This window comes from Euleptes europaea, chromosome 4 (genome assembly GCF_029931775.1).
Source record: "Euleptes europaea isolate rEulEur1 chromosome 4, rEulEur1.hap1, whole genome shotgun sequence".
Taxonomy (NCBI): Eukaryota; Metazoa; Chordata; class Lepidosauria; order Squamata; family Sphaerodactylidae; genus Euleptes; species Euleptes europaea.
Genome location: NC_079315.1, coordinates 16,720,014 through 16,747,321, shown reverse-complemented (window position 1 = coordinate 16,747,321; position 27,308 = coordinate 16,720,014). Strand labels below are relative to the sequence as shown.

The following is a 27,308-nucleotide window of genomic DNA, read 5'->3' as shown; positions in this document are numbered from 1 at the left end:
TCCCTTTGTAGGAGAAGGTGAGCCAAGTTCTCCAACAAAGGAAACGAACAAAATATCTTGACCTTGTTTACAGGGAAACGACTCTTATCTGAGTAACCCAGCAGGAATATTGTCTGCCTTCCCAAAAATGTATGGAGATTGCACGCGTTGGAACATTATCACATCAGGCTGCTCTGACACCAAATTGAATATGTCCATATGGTTTGCAGCGAGTTACTCAGATAATATGACCTCGATGGTCTGCTGATAGAGAAGCATTTGTGAATGATCAGGAGTACCAGAAGTCTCTGGAAACAAAACATGTGTTACATTTAAACACAACACTGGCTACCTTTTCACTGTGGTTAAGAGGAGCCATTCTTTTTCCGCTTTCAGCCTTCCACTTTTTCCTGCTGTTTGAAGGACAACAGCTACAGTTGCATTTAGCTTCTGAATTTTAATTGGGGTCTGGGGCTAACCATATTTGCCCTTTAACCTGGCTATGAAACAGACCCTGGTTTTGGAAATCCATACCTCAAGGGACACATCCCCAACTCTAGAATTGTGTGCACGCACACACACTTGCCTCATTCCTAGATACCACATATTATTTGGGACACTGTTTGCTTTGTACCTGAAGGGGAGGGGGCTGGTAGTGATTAAGAATTGGGGGAAACTCTTATTCCTTCACTCCTAATTAGGACCCCCACCTCTCAGCTTCAAAATTCTCAGATCACCTGAGATTTTATACTATCAGGAGGTGATGGAGATTAGGATCAGGAGATCAGTTCACCTGGAGAAAATTGACACTTTGGAAGGTGGACTCTATGGCATTATCCTCCACTAAAGTCCCTCCCCTGCACAACCCCTGCCCTCCTCAGGCTCCACCCCCAAAATTTCCAGATATTTCCCAACCTGGAGCTGGCAACCATATTCTGCATACCTAGGGAATCCCCCAATTATTTAGCAACCTCAATTTTGTGCATGCTTGGGGAAGAGCAGGCTACCGTATACAGTGGTAGAATACACTACTGGTGTTGACACTGATCCTTTGAACAATGAACAATTTCATCTTTGTGGTGTGCCCTGCTGAGCCAAGAAATCTTAAATGTACCTATTTGTTTAACAAAACCTTTGTGTAGAAAGGAGTCACGTGGAAAGGAGAGAGAGCCCTTACAGGAAGTCTGAGAACACAATAGGAATCATTTGCCCCCGATTTGCAGTGAGATTGCTTTCAACCTCTCCCAGCCAACTGTTGCCAGGCTCCTATGATACTATGACTAATTCTTCATTTCTCTCTGAGGATGGCAGCTTTCCCCCCAAGGAAGGCTCAGTTTACTTCCTTGGGACGCAGGAGCAAATCTGGAATAACCTGTTGCTCCTACTTTGAAATAATTCTCGTCTTGTCTGCTTCCTTTATTATTATTTTTAAAAAAACCAGATGGCCTTTTAGCTTGACAAATCTGTGAACTGGGCAAGAACTCCTGGCTGCTTCTCAAATTTGTGATAGCTGAAGCAATTCCCCCTCCCAAAAAAAATTAAAATTGGAGGCACCCTTCACTTTTATTGTCTTGAAATTGTTTACTTTTTGAGCATGTAAGAAAGAGCCCCATGGCACAGATTGGTAAGCTGCAGTACTGCAGTCCAAGCTCTGCTCATGACCTGAGTTCAATCCCGACAGGAGTCGGTTTCAGGTAGCCGGCTCAAGGTTGACTCAGCCTTCCATCCTTCCGAGGTCGGTAAAATGAGTACCCAGCTTGCTGGGGGTAAAGGGAGGATGACTGGGGAAGGCACTGGCAAACCACCCCATAAACAAAGTCTGCCTAGTAAAAGTCGGGATGTGACGTCACCCCATGGGTCAGGAATGATCCGGTGCTTGCACAGGGGACCTTTACCTTTTTTAAAAAGAAAGAGTTACCAACCTTCAGTGGATCCTGTGTGTCTGGAAGTCACTGTTATGGGTGTCGCTCTTAGGTTGGAAGAAGGAAGGCCAGAACAAAGTGGACTCCTACAGAGGCACAACATACCATCCTGAAGGTGGGCAATTCTGTTGAGTCTCTGCATGATCCAGTCACAACTGATGCAGGCACAGAATAGAGCAGGGATTGGAAGAAGACCAGGCAATGACAGTAAACCATGCAGAGTTACATTGGGCAACCTCCTCCGTGTTGAGCTATTCATTTGTTGTGATGTACTAGTGTGCCCTGGTTTGGCAATTACTGCTACCCTCTCTAGCTGCTTTCTGACTTAAAGAAGGGCTGCAGGATTTATATCCTTAGAACAAACATCTGCATGAACTGTATTGCTTCAGTTTTGCCAAAAATGCCAGGAGAAATCCTTAAAAAAGAAGAAGCTGAGTGGGTTGACTGAAAGATGCTGTATGGTCTTGAATGTGTGCTCTCAGGAATTTTGTAGCACACCACATCGATGTCATAGAAGCCTCTCTGTGACATGAGCATGGCTTAACCAGTTACAGCAGAGGGCAGCTTAGTGACAGAACACCTCCGGCTGAACCTGCTGAAAGAAGGGAAGAGAGAAGGCAGTGGAGAAAGCAACCTCTCTCATAATAGAGGGCAGAGAAGAAAGCACCCTCTCTCATAATACTAGAACGTGGGGTCATCTGCTGAAGCTGGAGGGTGAGAGATTCAAAACTGATGAAGGATTTTTTCACCCAACGCATAGTTAAATTGTGGAACTCCCTGCCCCAGGATGAGGTGATGGCTGCCAACTTGGAAGGCTTGAAGAGGGGAGTGGACATGTTCATTTAGGAGAGGGCTATTCATGGCTACTAGTTAAAATGGATGCTAGTCATGATGCATACCTGTTCTCTCCAGTATCAGAGGAGCATGCTGAATATATTGGGTGCTGTGGAACACAGGCAGGATGGTGCTGCTGCAGTTGTCTTGTTTGTGGGCTTCCTAGAGGCACCTGGTTGGCCACTGTGTGAACAGACTGCTGGACTTGATGGACCTTGGTCTGATTTGGCATGGCTTTTCTTATGTTCTTATGGATTGGGAGATTGGTTGGTTCAGATGACTAGGAAATAATCTCTTATAGTGCCCAAGGGCACTGTGATGCACCATTACCTTCTTCTGAGGAGGGCGGGGTTTGGAGTGGGGAGGGACTTTGATGCCATGGAGTCCAATTGCCAAAGCAGCCGTTTTCTCTGGGGGAACTGATCTCTGTCGCCTGGAGATCAGTTATAATAGCGGGAGATCTCCATCCACCACCCGGAGGCTGGCAACCCTAGCTATAACCATATTTTCACAAGTTTATGCTTAAAGTAAGGTTGGCTGTTATCGGTGCCAGTTCATATTTTTTCATAATCTATTCCAGTCTCTGTGTTTTCGCCTTCAAAAGGAAAAAACAACAACAGCAAACGGCAACTTTGGTATCAACGTCCGCTGTGGCGCTTTAGCTAGAAATCGATTTTATAGGCTGGCTGTTCAGAAACTTGTGTTCCACAGCAGCTTAATTTCCACAGTGTTATCAGCAGTGTCAGAGTGAGTTAAATAAACGCTCAGTTAACAGGATTCCCCCCCCCTCTCTCTTTCCCCCCTCGTTGAGAAAGTGACTAAACAATTAAAATGGGCAAACAGGTAGCAGCGAGCCTTCAACTTTGAATCCCTAGGCAAAACGTTGAAAACCTGTTTGCCTTACTCAGCCCCAATCTGCTTGGGTCAGTACGCTTTGGAGTCTGGCGCAGGGTTGAATCAGGACAGCTTTGTCATGGCACAGTCGATTAGTCTGCTGGTTAATGTATGTCTGTATTTAATTACCCTGCATCAGTGAGGCGTGCAAAGCTTCCCACGCACTCCATTCGGATTGAATGCATGTTGCCTGCGTGCAGCACAAGGGGTTACAGGGTCTTTATACACGCAGCTGCAAAAACCTAATCTTTCTTTTTTTAAAAAGTGTATTATTTACTAACAAAATGCTTGTCATTATCACAGGGCTGGCTGCGTGTAGAGGGCTGGGGATTTATTGCCAAGACACGGGGTTGCAATATGACCCACCATGTATGCTTGCAGCATGCAGACGCAGATTAGATTATCTGTCTTATCCGTGCAACAGATTCCCCAAGAGCAGAGCTTTACATTTCCCCAGAGGAAGTAGAGTTGTTTTTTATATGCCGACTTTCTCTACCACTAAAGGAAGAATCAAACCGGCTTACAATCCCCTTCCCCTCCCCACAACAGAGACCATGTGAGGTAGTTGGGGCTGAGAGAATTCGGAGAGAACTGTGACTAGCCCAAGGTCACCCAGCTGGCTTCATGTGTAGGAGAGGGGAAACCAAACCCAGTTCACCAGATTAGCCTCCGCCGCTCATGTGGAGGAGTGGGGAATCAAACCCGGTTCTCCAGATTAGAGTCCACCGTTCCAAACCACCGTTGTTAACCACTACACCACGCTGGCACCACGCAGAAGTGAATGGCAAATATGTGTCAGAAGCTAAAAGGGTACATTCAGGAACATAACCAAGGATGGAGCCTAAAGCAGTTCTTTGCCCCATTATCTTCATGCATTGAGAATCACAACTTAGCCCCGTTCTGAGTTCCATTTCTCGTGGTGTAGTGGTTAAGAGTGGTGGTTAGGAGCGGTAGACTCTAATCTGGAGAACTGGGTTTGATTCCCCACTCCTCCACATGAAGCCAGCTGGGTGACCTGGGGCTAGTCACAGCTCTCTTGGAGCTGTCTCAGCCCCACCTACCTCACAGGGTGTCTGTTGTGGGGAGGGGAAAGGAAAGTGATTGTAAGTCGCTTTGATTCTTTCTTAAGTGGTAGAGAAAGTCAGCATATAAAAATCAACTCTTCTCACGTTGGAGTGGGGAGGGATGCTGGGAACCGAGTTGTATATTTATATATCTAAAAAAAATACACCACGTGTATACAGGGTGCACATAAGGGAAAAATATAGGCCTCTGTTGTCTGTAGAAGTTTCCAGTCCAAATTTCCAGACTAAATTTCAGCAATTTTGAAGAATGGACGGCAACGGAAAGGCAGCGTGAGTGGTTTTCGGAGGAACCAGAGTAGCAGGGGGCGGAGGGGGAGAGAGGAATGTGAGCCCGAAGCTGGTATGTGGTAGTTGTTCTCCTTTACTTAACATCAGAAATATGGCAAAAATCTGGGAGTCTCCAGGCAGACGCTCCACGGCTATCTCTTTCAGCATTCAACCAGGACAAAGGGCTCCCCCAAGCCCACTTGTTTTTGTGTGGGAAGCCCTTGCAGCTGTGAGACAACGTCGACGGCTCTCTGTATTGCGGTACACCCTCCCTAGTTGGCAGGTGGACTGGGGATGGGAGCTGTGAGAGAGGCAGGGAGGGTGCACTTGGCTCATTTCCCAGCTGTCTTCCGAGCGCTTGGAGACTGCAGCCGGCTGCAGGCCAGAGCTGCTTCGTTAGGGGCGAAGAAAGGCAAGGGGTAATCAAGCAGCAATCTAAGGCGTCTATCCTTTTCATCACTCGGCAGAATATAGGCCACACGTGGCTAGCCTGTGTGGATGGGTGATGCTGCCGTATGGTCAGCAGCACCCAACCTTCCCCTTCTCACTTTGAGGGGGAGGTCATCTGGAGAGACAGGTGATTCCCCTTCCTCTGGTCAGGGTAGGCAGGACCAATTCGGACTTCTGTTCCCGGCTGGAATCGCCCCCCTCTCCAGTTTCTCTCCTGCCTCACACAGGGAAGGCAGCAGGAGTGGTGGCTCCCGAGCCTTAGCTCAGTGGTAGAGCCTCTGCTTGGCATGCAGAAGGTCCCAGGTTCAATCCCGGCGTCTCCAGTTAAAGGAACCAGGCAAGCAGGTGATGTGACAGACCTGTACCTGAGGCCTTGGAGAGCCTCTGCCAGTCTGAGTAGACAGTACTGACTTTTATGGGCCACGGGTCTGATTCAGTGTAAAGCAGCCTCATGTGGGTGTAGAAGCATCCCAGCACAAAGATACAAGTCTTTGCTCCACAAGAACTAGGGGAGAGGCTGTGGCTCAGTGGTAAGGTCTTCTTGGCAAGCAGAAGGTCCCAGGTTCAATCCCTAGCGTCTCCTGTTAAAGGGACCAGGTAGGCAGGTGGCGTGAAAGACCCCTGCCTGAGACCCTGGAGAGCCACTGCTGGTCTGAGCAGACAATACTGACTTTGATGGACCAAGGGTCTGATTCAGTAGAAGGCAGCTTCATGTGTTCATGAGGTTGATTTACCACCTAGAGAGGAAACCTCGAGGCTTTCTCCTTTCCCTCCACTCCCTCCTCTAACTTGGGAGGGGAAAACCATCACCCTTAGCAGGGCAAGAGGGATTTTGGCAACCTTTCCTTCTTTTTTCCACACCGGCATGACCCGGATAATGGCGGACGGGACGGGACAACACAACGGACTTTTTTCAAGGGGGAGGGCAGAGCATGGTCTGGAATGTGAAAGAAGAACCCCTCCTTTAAACCAGTGGTCCGTCTCTAGGGTTGCCAGGTCCCTCTTCGCCACTGGCCATTGGGGCGGAGCCTGAGGAGGACGGGGTTTGGGGAGGGGAGGGAGTCCAATGGCCAAAGCATCTATTTTCTCCAGGTGAACTAATCTCTATCGACTGGAGATCAGTTGTAATAGCAGGAGATCTCCAGCCACCACCTGGAGGTTGACAACCCTATCTGTCTCAAAGAGTCAGGGCCCCCAGTTTGGTCTCACAGCCCCCCCCCTTCTAGGTCACAAGTGTCTGTGGAGCCACCGTTTTTGCTGCCTTTTGGAAAGTACCTGCAGTTAGTGCTCATGGTTAGGGTTGTCAAACTCCGGGTGTTGGCTGGAGATCTCCCGCTATTACAATGGATCTCCAGGTGACTGAGATCAGTTCCCCTGGAGAAAATGGCCACTTTGGCCATTGGACTCTATGGCACTGAAGTCTTTCCCCTCCCCAAACCCTGCCATCCTCAGGCTCCGCCCCCAAAACCTCCAGGTATTTCCCAACCTTCAATGGCCAAGTGGAGATTTGGCTCAGGTTCAGTCCCTGGCATCTGAGGGGCTGTGGCTCAGGGGTAGAGCCTCTGTTTGGCATGCAAAAAGTCCCAGGTTCAATCCCCAGCATCTCCAGTTAAAGGGACTAGGCAGGTAGGTTATGTGAAACACCCCTGCTGAGACCCTGGCGAGCCACTGCCGGTCTGAGTCAACAATACTGACTTTGATGGAACAAGGGTCTGAATCAGTATAAGGCAGCCTCATGTGTTCATGTGTTCAACCTGGAGGTGGCAACCCTAGGACCCATGCCTCCTTGCCTCTCTACGCAATCATGCTAGGAAGCACAGCTAGGCAGACTCATTTATTGGTGGTCTGCATTTTTATTTGTTTCTTGTTATGACGCAGCTCCTGGCATCAGATTGTATTTCCTGTCCCTATTAATTGCCGAAAGATTGTATTTTTTTGTCTCTCCAGCCAATAGAGATCAGTTCACCTGGACAAATTGGCTGCTTTGGCAATTGGACTCTATGGCACTGAAGTCCGTCCCCTCCCCAAACCCCACCCTCTTCAGGCTCCACCCCAAAAATCTCCAGGTAGTTCCCAGCTTGAAGCTGGCAACCCTATGTCTCTAGCTGTCTTGGTCTGCAGTTTACAGTCTGGCCTCGACTCCCGGTCATTTGCTTGTCACATGGTTCTAGTGGCTGCAGTGTCACATGACTTTCTGCTTGTGACTCAGTGGAGGCCACTTGGAATAGGATCTGGTTCTGGAAAGGTTAAAAGGACTACTGCTGTAATCTCCGTCCTGACAACTGTCTGTCACATCTGATGCAATTTATGCATTTGTCTCTTATGCACTTTCAGTCTTTTGTTGGAGAAAGGAGGGTTCAGAATGTTGTAATACTGCAATTTGAAGGACTGTTGGGCGCAGACCTGAATTGAATTCAGAAGTCTGAGATAACATTGTTTTGCTCTCTGTCCCATATTGACTCTCAGCAGTTTACTTTGCTGCAGCAAACACAGTTTAAGCCCAGGGAAGTAAACTGGAAGGATCCAGCTCTGCTAAAGAACACAAATCAGATATTTTGGATCGCTTGGTGCACATTTTTGCTTTAGTTCCAGACTTTCCCTCTGTGATCTTATATTAGACTTTTGAAAAAGTCTTCCCTGAAATTTGCATGATATTCAGGGCCAAATTTCCCATTACAGATAGGTTTGCCAGGTCCCTCTCTGCCACTGGCAGGAGGTTTTTGGGGCGGGGCCTGAGGAGGGGGGGTTTGGGGAGGGGAGGGACTTCAATGCCATAGAGTCCAATTGCCAAAGAAGCCATTTTATCCCGGGGAACTGATCTATATCAGCTGGAGTTCAGTTGGAATAGCAGGAGATCTCCAGCTAGTACCTGGAGGTTGGCAACCCTACTAGGTGGCCTTAGCCCAGTCACACACACAGCCTGACCTACTTCACAGGGTTGTTGTGGGGATAAAACAGAGCAGAGGAGAACATTGTAAGCCAGTTTGGGTCGTCCCCCCCCCCCAAATTGGGAGAAAGACAGGGTATAAGTAAAGAAATAAATACACTTTTGGCCACTGGCCCTCTCAGTTTCCCTGCATTAAAACCCTGAAAATTTTTAAAGGGGAAAAGCCACCAGGGAGGGTACCTTGGAGTGGGGAACTGGAAGGTAGGTAAAGGGGCTGCATTTCCTTCCCTACTCTGGGAAGTGGCTTTTCCACATTTAAATAGGCCATCTGGACTTCCGGAGTCAGTGTCTTGCTAATAAGGAGGAGTGCTTATTCTTAATACTTGGCACGACATTCGTGTGTTTCGTTGGGATTTTTTTCTGGAATTCCTCCAGCATGGTTAGCAAATTTCCCAAGCCAGGTCCTGTAAACTGCTGATTTCTAGTACATTGTTTTACATCCTCCTTCATTATGGTTTGGAATGAGATTGGTCACGATAGGCTTTTATATATTTTTCCTAACAAAAATTGTGACTTTGGTTTTGGTTCTTTTGGTTTTGGTTCTTGTTAAAGAAAATGTAGTCAATGTAACTTGAACAGGAGTGCACCTTTGGGCTGTTTTTGTTTTTTGCTGGTTCCTGTGATGCATCCACTGGGTTACAAGTTTAGATTAAAAGAGTGGGGGACCCTAGCTATTTTAGCCATTGTCTTAGCATCTTTTACAGATTTCGTATGCTAAAATTATAATAATTCGGTCCTGAGAATGACTCTTACAATAAGACTGCATTCAGATGTTATGGGAAATTACAGTTAAATTAGAACTGGGCATGAATGCAGTGTGCTGTTCTAGCATATGGTGGTTGATTGAAAAGCAGCATTGTATAGGTTGGTTCAAGTGTGGGGCTAGAGATCCAGGTTCGAATCCCCACTCGGCCATGGAAGCTCTCTGGGTTAACTTCAGTCAGTCTCTCTTATCAGCTCAACCCACCTCGCAAGATGGTGAGAATAAAAGGAATGAGCGAAGAATGTAGGGTTGCCAGCTCTGGGTTGGGAAATTCCTGGAGATGTTGGGGGTGGAGTCTGGCGAGGGTGGGGTTTGGTGAGGGGAGGGACCTCAGCAGCGTATGCCATAGAGTCCACCCTCCAAAGCAGCCATTTTCTCCAGGGGAGCTGATCTCTGAAGCCAGGAGACGAGTTATAATTCCGGGAGATCTCCAGCCACCACCTGGAAATTGGCAACCCCTGGAGAATGACTTGTTCAGATTGTGCTGGATTGGAGTGTTACGAAGTCACTAGTGTTAAATCAAGGTGTATGCTCTAGAGCAGTGGTTCCCAAACTTTTTGGGCCGCCGCCCCCTTGGTTCCAATGAAGAAGAAGAAGAAGAATTGGTTTTTATATGCCGACTTTCTCTACCACTTAAGGAAGAATCAAACTAGCTTACAATCACCTCCCCACAACAGACACCTTGTAAGGTAGGTGGGGCTGAGAGAGTTCAGAGAGAACTGTGACTAGCCCAAGGTCACCCAGCTGGCTTCATGTGGAGGAGTGGGGAAACAAATCCAGTTCTTCAGATTAGTGCCTGCCGCTCATGTGGAGGAGTGGGGAATCAAGCTCCATTCTCAAGATCAGAGTCCATCGCTCCAAACCACCGCTCTTAACCACCATACCACGCTGGCTCCCTTTTTGTCAACAAAAAGGCGCCCCCAAGCAGCAGACTTGGAAATGTTGTAAATTTGTAAAATCCAAGAATTTACCAAATCTATAAGTGGCATCTTAGAAGAGGATTTCTCTCCCTGTACCCAAGGGAATGCCCCTTCTAAACTAGGGTGTGTTCCTCCCCCCCCCCCCCCCGCAAGCAGTATAGCTTTGGAATTCATATGGAAATCAATGCAGATTTAATCAGTTAATTAACTGGAACCCATACGATTAATCAAATTTGATTTCTCTAGTGTTGTGGCAAGGCAGGGACACAAATGTGGCAGGAAGAGCAGCAAGGGACAAAAGTACAATGAATTACGAGCCTCATGTTTATACTTCCTTATTGCAGTGACCTTCAGCACCGAATATCACGTTATTTGACAGTGAAAGTCTGAATTCCCTGTGTTGTTGTTATATTCATATTGCCTTAATAAGCGCAATCCCCCCCCAAAAAAAGCATTTTTATCAGGATCAGGAGATCAAAAGATAATATTAATAACTAGGGTTGCCAACCTCCAGGTGGTGGCAAAAGATAGACACTTCTGTGTACTCAGTAGTTCAACCTTGGCCGAGATCACTAGAGCGTCCACGTCGGTGTAAGGGCATCGCGCGGGGTGCGCGCGCACGTGCTGCGGCCCCGCAAAGCTCTTGCCGGTGGAGCTACGGGACCTGGCAAGCCTACCTGCAGGTGATGTCAGTACTTTGTAGGAATTGCTGCAAATACTAGTTTTACCATAGTATTTCCAGTGATTCCTAGAGAGGTGTGCCGTCACTTCCAGATTTTCCCATTCTCTCCCCCCTGCCCTGCCCAGTCTCCGGCTGGTTGCCAGGTCATGCCTGGCAACTATACTATTAGGGGCGGGGGAAGCAGTGAAAGAACATTACAGACTCCCAGGACAAGCTGCTCCTAATTTTAGAATCACCATTGTCCAGCCCAGGGACTTTAAAGGGAGACTTCATTGTTGAACTGCTGAATTAGAATTCATCAAGAAATTTGTATGCATCTCCTAAGACTTTAACAAGAACCTGTGATTTCTCATCCATTACAGGTTAACCACGTAGCAGAACTAAAAAAACTATGTGATGATTCATTATTTCTATTATGAATGGTTTCTGTACTTTTCGTAGAATCATAGAGTTGGAAGGGGCCAATACAGGCCATCTAGTCTTCCTTACATTTTACCATACACTTTCCTTAAAGGTAAAGGTCCCCTGTGCAAGCACCAGGTCATTCCTGACCCATGGGGTGATGTCACATCCCAACGTTTCCTAGGCAGACTATGTTTACGGGGTGGTCTGCCACTGCCTTCCCCAGTCGTCTACACTTTACCCCCAGCAATCTGGGTACTCACTTTACCAACCTTGGAAGGACGGAGGGCTGAGTCATGTTTGAGCTGCCTACCTGAAACCGACTTCCGTCGGGATCGAACTCAGGTCGTAAGCAGAGCTTTTGACTGCAGTACTGCAGCTTACTACTCTGTGCCACAGGGCTCCTTACCTTACTCTCTCCTTATATTTTGTTTACCTGATTGCATCTCTCAGTTAGGTGTAGAGCTGTAGTGGTTAAGAGCGGTGGTTTGGAGCGGTGGACTCTTAATCTGGTGAGCCAGGTTGGTTTCCCCACTCCACGTGAAGCCTGCTGGTTGACCTTGGGCTAGTCACACCTCTCTTAGAGCTCTCTCAGCTGCACCTATCTCACAGGGTGTATGTTGTGGGGAGGGGAAGGGAAGGTGATTGTAAGCCGGTTTGATTCTTCCTTAAGTGGTAGAAAAAGTCGGCATATCAAAACCAACTCTTCTTCTTCTTCATCATCTTTTGCATGCTGCATTGCACCCTCTTTATCCCTGATGTTTATAACATCCCCCACCCTCAACCTTATGTATATGTCTGCCTAGTTAGGATCCACTGCACACAATTGATGAAGTAGGCTCTGCTTCGCTAAATTTAATATTATGCTGGAATAAAATCATGTTAGTCTTTTAGGTGACCCTGTTCTTTTTGCTGTGTGTTTGGAATCTGAACCAATGCTAAGGGCGTTAGAGTAACCATAGTTACATTTTTCCCTGGGCCAGGGTCTTGTCCCCCTCTGAAAACGTCAGTATGTTCTGAGCGTGAAAAGCTGCCACTGTAAATGTCCATAATTTCTATCAAGGCCTGGAAACAGCAACTCGGGTGTAATTCAAATCAAATTTATTTAATGCAGTCCAAGACCAATAAAAATAGAATCAATACAATAATTCAGACTTCCAGGATATCAATTAACTCATGGGAAAAAACATTGAAAATTATAGAATCACAGAATTATACAATATCTTATAAAGCTTATAGTTAAAAAGCCTATATATGGCTTAACCAAGTTTCCTAATCTTGTTGGCTAAAAGTTATTGCTGAAAATCCTATATATGGCTTTCCCAAGTTTATCTTATAGGCTATCCAACCAAATTTGGCGAGCTTAAAATCGGTCTCTTGATTCTTATCTTCTAGCATTAGTGAGAGTCCTTCTATTTTTACCGGGATGGCAGGAAATTATGGGGGTAATCAGTTTCCCTAATATGACTATAGATCTTACAATCAAAAAAGATATGCTGTAATTAGTGTCTCTTCCCAGCCTTCCCTATTCATCTATAAAAATGATTTTAATCAGATTGTGGAATACTGTATTTGATCAGTTTCCAAGTATGGGCCCTGCAGTTCATGTCTGCGGTCGCCCAGGTGATTGACAGTGTGATGCAGGCTGCTTGGAATTTGAAATATTTATTCAGCTGTGGTGTGCGTGCTTTTGCGCATTATCAAACACCACTCAGCCAGCAGCATGGCCCATCCAAAGCTGATTTTGTATGTGAATTTTGGAGACATAGGGTGTTTAAAGATTAAGTTGGATTAAGGGGCGGTGGGGGAGGAGAAGACAGCTAGTTTTCTATAATTGGGTGTTTAAAGTTCAGCATCAGATGCCACATTTCACATAAACCAGCGTTGTTCGTTGATACCACAGAGCATGATGGTGGTTGTGGGATATAGAAAGTGTTCTTTCTTTTCTTTTAACGATACGCTTCACCAGACCTGCAGTTTGTAACCCACCAAGCCAAAATCAACACAGCAAATCTGTATGGTGTTCCACTGAGAGCTCGATAAACCTATCAGTTTTGCTGTCTGCCCAGGACTTTTCCTATCTCAACAAGGAGTGCAGGGATCGTGGCGGTGTTCTGCTTCATGCTACCTTTTCTCTCAACTTTCAGCCTAGTTCTACTAGCTTCTTTCTCCGTCCTTTCCCTTTTTTGTGTTCGCACATGAGCGCTCCCCAAGTTCAGGCATGATCTCAGAACTCTGCTCCAGAACCAAGTCTGCCACTAAGCCCCAGTTAAACTCAGTCCCAACCCGCTGGAGGGGTCCGTAGATGTAGAGGCATGGGGTTTGTTAGGTCATAAAAGACCACAAGCATGGGGGCTACCTACGGCTGGATTGGGTTTGTTAGGTCATAAAAGATAAGCTTGATCAAATCTATGGTTTTAATTATGGAAGTATTTCTTATTTTCTTTGGTATCTTTGTTGAATTGTGAGTCCTGACTACTGCAGTCTCGTAAGCCAAGCAAAGTTGGCCATGGTTAGTACTTGCATGGAAAACCACCAAGAAAGTCCAAGGTCAGTACTCAGATGCAGGCAATGGCAAATCACCTCTGTTAGTCTCTTGTCTTGAAAACCCCAAGGGGTTGTCATAAGTCAGTTGCGACTTGACGGCACTTAATTGTTGTTCTTCTATTACCATCTGGCCAATGGGAGGACGATAAAATTGCTAGTATCCTAGGAAATTGTTAACTGAAGGCATTGTTCTGTTTCTTCTCTACTTTCTGCTCATAAGAGAAGTTAAATTTGGAAACCTTTTAGTGGCTTACTGTCTGTTTTCTGTCCTTTTGTTGCTGCCATTTCATTGTTCGCATCCATCCTCCGCTTAGCATACCATTTTCAGACTTTAGTCATGCCTCCCGCGAGCGCTCGGATGACCCCAGTTTGTTTCCCCTCCTTTCTGCAGAATTCCAGAGGCAAGATAGCGTGAAGACCCAGCCGAAAGATATCCAGCTGTACGACACACCTTACGAACCTGAAGGCAACGGCGTGGAGTCGGATTCCGAAAGTGTAGTGAGTCAGCGCCTGAGAGAGAGCAAGTTGCCACAAGACGACGACAGGCCTGCGGATGAATATGACCAGCCGTGGGAGTGGAACAAGGTCACCATTCCGGCTTTAGCAGGTAATGGCCTCCGGAGCAAATGTTTGCAACTCTACCTTTGAGGAGACACACACACACACACACACAATGGAACATGACCAAATAATTTAGTGGTTCCCATCATAAAGATCTGTGACTTCTCACTTTTATGGCTGCTCAGCTATGATATCTGTATGAAATCTTCCACGTTTAAAGGACAGCCTGGGGGGCGGGTTTGTCAGGGTTTTGTCAAGGATATGCGGTTAGGTCTGAATCCAGACCACAGAGTGGGTTCACCAGCTCGGCATTCCTAAAGCCAGTTGCTGTAGGATGTGACCCCTGAAATGCAGGAACCCTTATTCTTGCTTTGTATGGGTGAGGCCAGGACAGAAGGCCCTGCTCCCAGTATTCCTGTCAACTGTGGCTAATCTGGAGGCTTCAGGCAGGACTAAAGTTCCCGTCGCTATTCCTCTCTGTGCCTGAAGAGAGCTTTGAAGCTTGAGCACACAGCCCCAAGAAGCTTACTGATAGCCAGCGTGTTGTAGTGTTTAAGAGCGGTGGTTTGGAGCGGTGGGCTCTGATCTGGAGAACCGGGTTTGATTCCCCGCTCCTCCACATAAGCGGAGGAGGCTAATCTGGTGAACTGGATTTGTTTCCCCACTCCTCCACATGAAGCCAGCTGGGTGACCTTGGGCTAGTCACAGCTCTCTCAGCTCCACCTACTTCACAGGGTGTCTGTTGTTGGGGGGGGAAGGGAAGGTAATTGTAAGCCGGTTTGATTCTTCCTTAAGTGGTAGAGAAAGTCGGCATATAAAACCCAACTCTTCTTCTTGCATGAGAGTGTGTGATGATGGTGGCGGCACGGAAACACCATACACAGTCATAAGAACTGTGGCCCATCAGACCAAGGCGCAACAAGTCCAGCAGTCTGTTCACACAGTGGCCAACCAGGTGCCTCTAGGAAGCCCACAAACATGACAACTGCAGCAGCATTGTCCTGCCTGTGTTCCACAGCACCTAATATAACAGGCATGCTCCTCTGATCCTGGAGAGAATAGGTATGCATCATGACTATCACTTGAACCACAGACCCTCCTTAGTACTTGATATCAGACTTTCACTGGAAGGCATTTGAGCCACTTCAACCTACTCATTTGTTTTAATTGGCATAGTCACATGAACACACGAAGCCGCCTTATACTGAGTCAGCCCTTTGGTCCATCAAAGTCAGTATTGCCTACTCAGACCGGCGGCGGCACTCCAGGGTCTCAGGCTAAGGTCTTTCACATCACCTACATGCCTAGTCCCTTTTAACTGGAGATGCCAGGGATTCCACCTGGAACCTTCTGCAAGCCAAGCAGATGCTCTACCACTTAGCCATGGCCCCTCCTTTGTCTACAAACACAAGAGGGGAAGTACTAGTAACCCACAAGGCAACCATGTTCTCATGCCTTGAACACATATAAACATACAAAGCCTCCTTACACTGAGTCTCAGATTGTTGGTCCATCATAGCCCACTGCTCTCTTATTTTGCCCGCCAGTGGCTATCCAGGACTGGAGGCAGCAGCCAGGGATCGAACCTAATAACCTTTTGCATGTAAAGCCAGCGTGGTGTAGTGGTAAAAAGCAGTGGTTTGGAGCGGTGGACTCTGATCTGGAGAACCGGGTTTGATTCCCCCCACTCCTCCACATGAGCGGCGGAGGCTAATCTGGTGAACTGGATTTGTTTCCCCACTCCCCCACATGAAGCCAGCTGGGTGACCTTGTGCTAGTTACAGCTCTCTTCGAGCTCTCTCAGACCCACCTACCTCACAGGGTGTCTGTTGTGGGGAGGGAAAGGGAAGGTGACTGTAAGTCGGTTTGAGTCTTAAGTGGTGGAGAAAGTCTGCATATAAAAACCAACTCTTCTTCTTCTTCTAAAGTATGTGCTCTGAAATATCCCCTGGGCTCTCCCCTGGGTTGAGGCAGCATGTGATGCAGACAGGCATGGGGCGTGGGTGTGTTGTTGCCCCAGGGTATTGATGTTCTGTGAATAAACAGAGACTTGGAGCCCACGGGAGATGTTACCCCATTTCCTTTCGCTGAACACAAATGCTGCTATTACTCATAACTATGTAACCGGATGCTGGAATGATTCCTTATCGCTAATTGCATTCCTGATACAAGGGCAGCGAGGCTGTTTTCAAAGAAGTTCCTTCAGCAAAGCCATTCTTGGTTGCAGGGAGGGGGTTGTGTGTCGATGCCGTACTTAAGCCAGGTTGCTATCGGCGGGGAAGAATGTGCGTGTGTTACAAATTGTTCTTCGGCCTACCGTAATGTAATTTTTGTCTTATACGGAACTGCAACTGTGCAGATAAAGAGCCGTATATATCAATTTTATACCTCCCCCCCCCCGGCTCTCTGTGTTAATCTGTTGTATTGGTTTTCTGAAGATCCTAATGAGCAGTTTTATTACACTCTGTATGTACTGAATAATAAACGGATGGCCCAGGCTAGCCTGATCTCGTCAGATCTCAGAAGCTAAGCAGAGTCGGCCCTGGTTAGTATTTGGATGGGAGACCACTAAGGAAGTCCAGGGTTGCTGTGCAGAGGAAGGCACTGGCAAACCCACCATTGCTCATCCCTTGCCTTGAAAACCCTATAAGGGGTCACCATAAGTCGGCTGCGACTTGACGGCACTTCACACACACAGAGCTAAGGTTCAGGGCAGGGCGGGCATCAGCATAGCCTGAGGCAGGGCAGCTGCCAGGGCTTCTGCCATAGCCCACTGCCACTGACCTCTGGGAGCCAGCGTGGTGTAGTGGTTAAGAGCGGTGGTTTGGAGCGGTGGACTCTGATCTGAAGAACCGGGTTTGATTCCCTACTCCTCCACATGGGCAGTGGAGGCTAATCCGGTGAATTGGATTTTTTCTCCCACTCCTACACATGAAGCCAGCTGGGTGACCTTGGGCTAGTCACAGCTCTCTCAGAGCTCTCTCAGCCCCACCTACCTCACAGGGTGTCTGTTGTGGGGAGGGGAAGGGAAGGTGATTGTAAGCCAGTTTGATTCTTCCTTAAGTGGTAGAGAAAGTCGGCATACAAAAACCAACTCTTCTTCTTCTCTTGCCCGTGCACCTGCCCTGCAACCTGCCAGTGTGCCTCCCCTCCCATCTGCTTGGGATTCCACCACCTATGCTCCCTGCCACATGCACCATCCAGCCTCACTGGGGAGGGGTGCGCAGGTTGTGCAGAGCGGTGGCATTTTTGGCGGCAACAGCAGTGGCAGGCCTCACCCACACGCTGTCTGGTGCCATCAGGGAAAGGGCATGAGGGAGGGCTTGCAGATAGAGGAAAGACACTTAGGCAGGTGGTGGGCAGGAAGCGAGATGCCAGTGTGGGGAGCCTGGTGGGGGGCAGAGAAGAAGAGTTGTTTTTTAATGGCTAACTTTCTCTACCTTTTAAGGAGAATCAAACCGCCCTTGCAATTCCCTTCCCTTCTCCTCAACAGACACCTTGTGAGATAGGTGGGGCTGAGAGAGTTCAGAGAGAACTGTGACTGGCCCAAGGTCACCCAGAAGGCTGCATGTGGAGGAGTGGGGGAAACAACTTGGTTCACCAGATTAGAGTCCGCCGCTCATGTGGAGAAGTGGGGACTCAAACCCAGGTCTCCAGATTAGAGTCCACCGCTCCTAACCACTACACCACGCTGGCAAGGGGGCCCCTGGGCACTCTTTTCCTAGAGCTCCCCAAAACCTGGAACCGCCCCAGCTCAGGGCCATAGCTATAGGAATGAGGCTCAGGTTCTTACCCCCTTGGGGATTTTCTAAGCCCCTCCTTGAATATTAAACTTTCATTTGAAAGCGCAATAAAAGGGAAAGCTTGTCGGCATCATACAAGCCAGTTATGCCATTAAAAAAACCCTAAATCTCTCCCTGCCTTCCAGTGTTTCAGCCAGTAAGTAAAAAAGAACTGGGATGACTGACTAATAAGCACCCAGACAGTTGGCATATTTTTTCAATATTAATCAAATTAAACAGCTTGTAAGTACGTCACATCATAACCACTTCCAAAAACTTTTAAGAAACATTTACAACTCATATAAGGAAAAAGACCTTATCGGAAACTTCTTTAAAATATTGGAACCCTGAATACACAAAACTGCTGAATGTTAACATTGTTGGTCATTTGACAGTGCAGTGCTAAGTAGAATTATTACACCCTTCTAAACCCATTAATTTCAGTGGACTGAGAAGGGTATTACTCTGTTTAGGGTTGCGTTGTTGATTTCCCAACAGTTTGGGACTTGGCATCGCTGATCACGGAGCGGGGGGTGTACGCAGGGGGCACTTGTTCCACACGTTTGTTGATGTTATACACATCCTGAAATGCTGTTCTTCACGTTTGTTGATGTTATACACATCCTGGAACACTGGACACCGTACACAAGGTGTGAGCCGTGAGCCATGTTTTAAGGCACACGGACAAACTATTTTAACATAAAGCCACACGCGTCTGGTCACTTTTTGGTCATTTTATGTACTTACATAGAATCATAGAGTTGGAAGGGCCCACCAGGGTCATGTAGTCCTACCCCTTGCACAACGCAGGAAATTCACAACTACCTCCCCCTCACACCCCCAATGGCCCCTACTCCATGCCCAGAAGATGGCCAAGATGCCCTCCCTGTCATCATCTGCCTAAGGTCATAGAATCAGCATTGCTGACAGGTGGCCATCTACCTTCTGCTTAAAAACCTCCAGGGAAGGAGAGCTCACCACCTCCCGAGGAAGCCTGTTCCACTGAGGAACTGCTCTAACTGTTAGAAAATTCTTCCTAATGTCTAGATGGAAACTCTTTTGATTTAATTTCAACCCGTTGGTTCTGGTCCGACCTTCTGGGCCAACAGAAAACAACTTGGAGCCATCCTCTATATGACAGCCCTTCAAGTAACATCAGCTGTTACGTGCTGGTTATATTTGTAACTATGTTTGGGCTTTTTAGGAAGCCTGTATATTAGGCCCTGGGTTTTAAATACAGTTGTGCACAATATATCATAAAAATAGATTTATTGGTTGCTATATTAGATACCCATATATATAAGAGTACCCAGCTTGCTGGGGGTAAAGGAAAGATGACTGGGGAAGGCACTGGCAAACCACCCCGCAAACAAAGTCTGCCTTGGAAACGTCGGGATGTGACGTCACCCCATGGGTCAGGAATGACCCGGTGCTTGCACAGGGGACCTTTACCTTTACCTTTTATATTAGATAGGGTATAGCGCAACCCCTTTCGTTTCCCCTGACTTTTAGGTTGAGTTTCTTTGTTCCCCTTTTTCTTTAGTTGCTTTCCACACATTTGCCCCACACTGGAAACTCAGCAATTGTGCAGAGGGCGGGGGCTGGACCTGCATGCTTGCACATGCTCTCCCTCCCCGTATGGTGACTCAGTGTACAAAAGGGTCGTCTGTACTGGGATACTCTTTTCTAGGATTAGATGTCTGGATCTGACCTGAAGAAGAAGGGAAAAAATCTCAGGGTGAGGGACCAGTATCAAATGCCAGGCTGTTTTTTGCTTGTCTCGAGATGGGTTTTATTTTTCTATTTACTCTGCCCTCACTTTCTGTGCCCCTTGCCAGGCACAGCCCAAACAGCCAGCTGCCGGCATTTGCCCCCAACTTCGTATCAGTATTCTCTGTGCCCATCCGGCCAGGCTAAAGTCCCTCATCTGCCAAGCACCATCTTTTTAGTTTCCATTCCAGATCACATGCCATGAACGTTAGGTGCTCGGTCTCAACAGCCTCGCCGTTGGGCTATTCTCTTTGTTGCTGTGCAAATCACCATGCATGCTAGGGCATCTTTATTTGGTATTTGTTGTTTTTTCTTAAGCCTACTTTCATGTTAAGATAAGGTTGCCAGATCTGAGTTGGGAAATACCTGAGATTTTGGGGGTGGAGCCTGAGGAGGGCAGGCTTTGGGGTGGGGAGGGACTTCAATGGGGTATAATGCCATAGAGTCCACCTTCCAAAGCAGCCATTTTCTCCAGGTAAACTTATCTTAGTCTCCCAGAGATCAGTTGCAATCCCAGGAGATCTCTGGCCACCACCTGGAGGTTGGCAACAAAGATCAGGGGAAGAACCCTAAATGGCTTGTACCAAAATACTACAGATTGGTAATGTGCCCATGAGACGGGCTTCATTTGGCAAAATGGTTTCTCCATGTACTTTGACCAGAAGAAGAAGAGAAGGAGGTGATCATTCTTGAAAGATCTTCAAGATCTAGGCTTATTATGCATTTTGCTTAGTAGCAAGATTATTTATTTTCATTGGGCGCCTAGACAGAAAACTGTCACTAGTTTTTGCACAAAGGGATTAGAAACTTTATTCTTGCCAGGAAACTTTTTTTCTAGGGGAAGACAAGCCAGGCAATTGAATGAAATATTGCGTCCCTCTGTGGTACCAAGAATTACACGCCCGTGTGACTTTTGCTACTCCAGCAACTGATGAATAGAAGATTGCATCTTCCTGAATGGCTGTTGGGTCTAGCTGCCCAGTAAGGGGAAAATATATCTCCCTTGTGGTTTGACCACTAGAGGCTCTGATCCTATAAAGAACCACTGGGCCCCTCCAAGCCATAACCCTGTAAACACATTGGGGGCAGTCCAGGTGTATATCTAGTTTCCAAAGGGTTCTATGCCATATGTATCAGAAATAGCACAGCAGTAGATTTCCATGCATGTACGGTTGCCAGGGCTGCAGCTGAGGTGTGGCCTCTCTCTGCCATTAGGGCTTCCCAGTCCCTCATAAATCCATGGTAGCCTTCTCCTCCTCTCTGAGGGGTTATGATGACCCTTTGAGTTGCTATGAAGTGGCCATTCCGTAATAATGTTGCCATAGCACCAAAACACAAGAAACGCACAAGAGTTTTGGTCTCTCTGATGGAGGGTAGGGTTGCCAGATCCAGGTTGGGAAACTCTTGGAGATTTGGGGATGGAGCCTGGGGAGGACAGGGACCTCAGTGGGGTACAATGCCATAGAGTCCACCCTCCAAAGCACCATTTTTCTCTAGGGTAACTGATCCCTCTGTAGTCTGGAGATGAGCTGTAATTCCGAGGGATCCCCAGGTCCCACCTGGAGGCTGGTATCCCTATTGGGCTACCACTACCAAACTGTTTTCTTTGGCACCCAGAAGATTCTGGAGACCTGCTGGGCAGGGGACGGGGAGAGAGACCATGCTTCAGCATGAGGGTAACCTAGAGGGGTTTTGGGGCCCAGAGCTTTTTAAACATCCACACTGACCTTCAAACTTCTTTAAAGTGTGACCCAAACTGTAAAGGCCAAGCTGCATGTCATGATGGCAATCCCATGTGTTTTAATTGTAATATCTGAAAAGGTATGAGCTTTGTAATAAAAAGCCTACTTTATTCTCCTCTGGGTGGAAGTCAGCCAAGTGCTGTAGCAAACTTCCCCCTGAATCTGTTGAACTTTTCTCAAGGACCCCTACCCCGAGAAATGGGAGTGGAGAACGTTTTGAAATGGTAATCAGGTATCTCCATCCTGGTCACCTCTCCCCATCCAGTCTAGTGGCAGAGCCATCCTTCCTGATCTCGCCATGAGGTGTCCCTAGATTCCCCTCGGCATGCTGAGTTGACTTTGTGAGTACCAGTATTAATTACGAAAGGCAAAGCTTCCTTCTAGGAAAACGGTGCTCATCAATCGGAATCTAGAAGTAGCCGCTGTATTCCCCACTATGAGAGAACTATCGCAGGCAGGGAAGATTAGAGACTAGTGTTTGAAAGCTTGGTTGGGAAGGAAGGGGGCATGGTATAGCCCAGTCGCATCAGATCTCAGAAGGTAAGTAGGGTTGGTACTTGGAAGGGAAACCACCAAGGAATAGGAAAGGGGCTGTGGCTCAGTGGCAGAGTATCTCCTTGATATGCAGAAGGTCCCAGGTTCAATCCTTGGCATCTCCAGTTAAAGGAACCAGGCAAGTAGGTGATGTGAAAGACCTCAGCCTGAGACTTTGGAGAGCCACTGCCGGTCAGAGTAGACAATGCTGACTTTGATGGACCAAGGGTCTGATTCAGTAGAAGGCAGCTTCATGTGTTCAAGACTCTGCAGAGGAAGGCAATGGCAAACCACCTCTGTTTCTCACTTGCCTTGAAAACCCCTTGCTGGGGTCACCATAAGTTGGTGGTGTCTTGATGGCATTTACCTATATATGTATTCGAAAGTACGTAAGAACCTATCTGACAGTATCATTTTCATCATAGTAAAACTCCTGTTTTGTCACAGTAGGCAAGTTGTCGACAAGTTGGTAAAATGTGGTTGGGATCCTATTAATTGGATCTGTAACTGGTTGACAGATCGCACCCGAAGAGTGCTTGTTAGTGGTTCCTCATCCTCTTGGAGAAGAGTGATGAGTTCCTCAGGAATCTGTCCTGGGCCCTTTGTTGTTCAACATCTTTATAAATGAATTGGATAAATTAATAGAGGGGATACTCATTCAGTGTGCAGATGATACTAAATTGTGAGGGGTAGCAAATACAGTAGAGGACAGAGTCAAGATACAGGATGATCTTGACAGGCTGGAAAACTGGGCTAAAACCAATAAAATGAATTTCAACAGAGATAAATGTAAAGTTCTGCATTTAGGTAGGAAAAATCAAATGCATAATTATAGGATGGGGGAGACTTGTCTTGGCAGTAGTATGTGCAAAAGGGATCTAGGAGTCTTAGTAGACCATACACTGAACATGTCAGGAATGTGATGCAGTAACTTAAAAGGCAAATGTGATTTAGGGCTGCATCAACAGAAATATAGTGTCCAGATCACACAAAGTGATGGCGTCGCTTTACTATGCTTTGATTAGACCTAACTTGAAGTATTTTGTTCAGTTTTGGGCACCACAGTTTAAGAAGGATGTAGACAAGCTGGAATGTGTCCAGAGGAGGGCAACGATGATGGTGAGGCGTCTGGAGACCAAGTCCTATGAGGAAAGGTTGAAGGAGCTGGGTATGTTTATCCTGGAGAGGAGACGACTGAGAGATGATATGATAGCCATCTTCAAGTGTTTGAAGGGCTGTCATATAGACGATGGTGCAGAGTTGTTTCTTTTGCCCCAGAAGGTTGGACCAGAACCAATGGGTTGAAATTAAATCAAAAGAGTTTTTGGCAAAGCATTAGGAAGAACTTCCTGACAGAGTGGTTCTTCAGTGGAACAGGCTACTGTGGGATCTCCTTCCCTGGAGGTTTTTAAGCAGTGGCTAGATGGCCATCTGACAGCAATGCTGATTTTATGACCTTAGGCAGAACATGAGAGAGAGGACAGGAAGGAATGAGTCAGTGCTCGACTCTCATAGCCGTTCCTTACATGCCCAGAGTAATGCCGATCACCATATTGGGGTCAGGAAGGAATTTTCCTCCAGGCCAGCTTGGCCAGGTTTTTTGCCTTCCTCTAGGCATACAGCAGGGTTCACTGGCGAAATGGGTTGTGGTCGTTGTGAATTTCCTGCGTTGTGCAGGGGTTGGACTAGATGACCCTTGAGTCTCTTCCAGCTCTATGCTTCTATGTTTCTAATAGTTAACAAATCGGCGATAGTAAAGGGTAAGGGAAATATATTAAATATTTTGGCCATTGTGTTTTAGTGTGGTCCTGCTTAAGGCCTATTGTTCATTCGTGCAGAATCATTAAAGAAAAGTTTCTAACAGTTCTGTTGAGTTCTGCCGGTACTGATGGCTGTTCTTAATCTAATTGAAAACGCTGTTACATGACAAACGGCGAAGCAGATGTGTTTTAACCCCTTTGAGGTTATTTATTTTGATTGTTTTTCGAATGTGGCTTAATGCCTGAGTGGCCACTTCCCATACAGGTGTGGTGACTAGTTGCAATCAAGGTTTTGGGGTTGTTTCCCCCCCCCCCCGTGAGGCGGCATATAAAATGCTACAACAGAAGCTCAATTGTTCCTCTGACACTGAAAAAGCCATCTGTCTAATACATGCTGTTTTTACCATAACAAAAACACCTCCAGCCGGAGGGTATATTCACGCTCTGAAATATGTTCCTGAACTATGAATGCGAAATACATGCAATCCTTTGGCCCGTGTGTTTGTTTGTGAAGAGTGTGTTGAAAGCGAGTACATGTGATTTTATAACCCAGCGATACTTATCAATGTAATAAATCATTGGTGGCAAACGGCATGGGAAGATGGGGGATTTGCAGCTCTCTTGGGCGGTAGCGGTAGGCCTCGGTGCCTGGTTTCAAGTGAAGCTTGCAACCACTCCTTTTCCAGCTCCTTTTCCACTCCTTTTACCGCCTGCTCCCCAGCGTGGTGTAGTGGTTAAGAGCAGTGGTTTGGAGCAGTGAACTCTGATCTGGAGAACCAGGTTTGATTCCCCATTCCTCCACATGAGCAGCGGATGCTAATCTGGAGAATCGGGTTGGTTTCCCCACTCCTACACATGAAGCCAGCTGGGTGACCTTGGGTCAGTCACGCTCTCTCAGTCCCATCTACCTCACAGGGTGTCTGTTGTGGGGAGGGGAAGGGAAGGTGATTGTAAGCCGGTTTGATTCTTCCTAAAATGGCAGAGAAAGTCGGCATATAAAAACCAACTCTTCTTCTTCAGTTCAGCAAACTAGAGGCAATAACCACACAAGCATTATGGTCCATCTGCGTTGGGCCAGAATGGTTCAGGGTAAAGAAAGGACTTTGGTAAGAACTTGCTGCTCCCACTGAGGAACAGTTGCTCAATTGTAGAGCCCATCTTTACTCGCCGAAAGTCCCAGGTTCAACCTGTCAGCAGTTTAAAGAATCTTTGGTAGCAAGTACTGGGAAAGACCTCTGTCCTGGAGATCCTTCTGACTGTCAGGGTAGAAATAATACTGGCCCAGGTAGACCATGGCATGGCATGAGATAGGTTCATGTGATGTCTAATACTGGCATAGATGGACCATGGCATAGCGTCAGGTAGGTTCATGTGATGTTTATAAATGTCATGCTTCCAACCACTGGGACTTTTGTGAATGCCTTTTATACTCAGAAGAGAGGGAGAGAGAGGCCCATAGATTTTTACTAAAGAAATTGGTGATCAGTTGTACAACTGAGTGGAGCAGGTCTGCCCACAAAACCTGGAAAGCCCCAGTTTTCGTGCTCGCTTAAGGATTCTAATAATAACAATGCGTGCCGTCAAGCTGCATCTGACTCTTGGAGATCCCAGGACCATAGGGTTCTCAAAGCAAGGGATGAACAGAGGTGGTTTGGCTCCAATGTCAGCATAAAAAGGGCAATACAAAAAACATGTAATGATTCTACGCGTCTCAGTCTGCAAGGGCAGAGTCTATTTATGTTATGGGTTGTTGTTGTTTTTAAACCCTCCCTAATAGCACAGCAGAGGGTAGAACATTAAACCTTGCAAGCATGAAGGCTCTACTTTGCTGTGAGTTGGTCATGTGGTAGAAAAAGAACTCTGGGCCAGCCAAGGATGGTGAAATCCCCAGATATAATGGGGAACAGGTTTTCCTGGCTGCACAATTGAATTCTTGGAGTTTTACATCTAGAATCCGGTGTTTTATGATTTTATATGCAGATGCTTCAAAGGTAGGGTTGCCAAGTCCCTGTTCGCCACTGGCGGGAGGTTTTTGGGGTGCAGCCTTAGAAGGGCAGGGTTTGGGGAGGGGAAGGACTTCAACGCCATAGAGTCCAATTGCCAAAGCAGCCATTTTCTCCATCGGCTGGCGATCAGTTGTCATAGCGGGAGATCTCCAGCTAGTACCTGGAGGTTGGCAACCCTATTCAGAAGCCAGCGCAAGCAAGTCTAGAGAGACTCCTAAAGTTTTAATTTTTTGCTCAATATGGCTGTAGGCCAAAAAGCAAGGATGGTGGGGGGGGGAGCAGAACAGATTAAGAGACATAATTAGATTTATTTATTTATTTTGCTGCCTTAAGTGTCCATGAGTATTTTGGGACAGAAAAGTGAGTTCTGGTGCCCCTTGACCTATGAGAAATCCGTCTGGCACTAGTAGTCAGGATAAATTTCATATTTCCCTGGTTTGAACAGGTGCTCTGGAGTTTCGTCATCTAGCTTTGCTGGACGGCAGCCACAGAAAACGAGATGTTATAAGATGCATAAGAATTAAAGATGTTGCAAACAAGTAGAACAAAGCCTGATTGTATTCACGTTGTACGGAATCATTGTGATGGGCAGGTTTTATGAGGCTTGTATTCAGTGAGAACCTGGCGGGACATGGGATACGCACTGCACCCTGGTGCTCAGACGTACACTGCACCTCTTTGGTTTCCCTGTCACTACAGGCCAGGCCACGCAAAGTCAGGTATGAATGGCCTGTTTTGCTCTCTGAGTAACAATAACCCCCTGTACAGTGTTTTACTTTTCCACATAGGCAGACGTGACTGTTCCTCGCAACCCTTCGTGACTCTGAATTGTCAAATAGAGTCCTTCTGTCTTTGTAGACGTGCCCTGGTTTCGGTTTCCCAATTATATTAGAATGTACCTGACCGTTGGGAAGTGGCACTATTTATAATACAAGCACTAGATTTAGTCCAGTAGTACCTTAGAGACCAAGATTTTCAAGGTATAAGCCTTTGAGAGTCAAAGTTCCCATTATCTCTAAGAAAAAGAGTTGGTTTTTATATGCCGACTATCTCTACCACTTAAGGGAGAATCAAACCATCTTACAGTCACCTGTGAGGTAGGTGGGGCTGAAAGAGCTCTAAGAGAGCTGTGACTAGCCCAAGGTCACCCCGCCGGCTTCATGTTTAGGAGCGGGGAAACCAACCCGGTTCACCAGATTAGCGTCCGCCGCTCACGTGGAGGAGTGGGGAATCAACCCCGGTTCTCCTGATCAGAGTCCACCGCTCCAAACCACCGCTCTTAACCACTACACCATGCTGGCTCTAAGGTGCTACTGGACTCGAATCTAGCTCTTCTACTGCAGGCCAACATGGCTACCCACCTGAAAGTACAATGCAAATGGCTGGCCTGTGAGGAACTGCAGGGTTGTTGTCCTCCCATCTTGTCTCTTTTCCTTCCATTGCCCTCCACCTCAACATCTC

At 47.0% G+C, this 27,308-nt stretch overlaps 1 protein-coding gene across 1 annotated transcript in view; it reads left to right on the top strand.

Annotated features, from left to right (window-relative positions):
- Window positions 1-27,308, top strand: part of SHB (SH2 domain containing adaptor protein B) — a 178,268-nt gene that overhangs the window by 100,089 nt on the left and 50,871 nt on the right. The window contains exon 3 of the mRNA XM_056849183.1: window positions 14,084-14,299. Within this exon, the coding sequence (XP_056705161.1) occupies window positions 14,084-14,299 (216 nt within the window). The remainder of the gene's footprint in view (window positions 1-14,083; window positions 14,300-27,308) is intronic.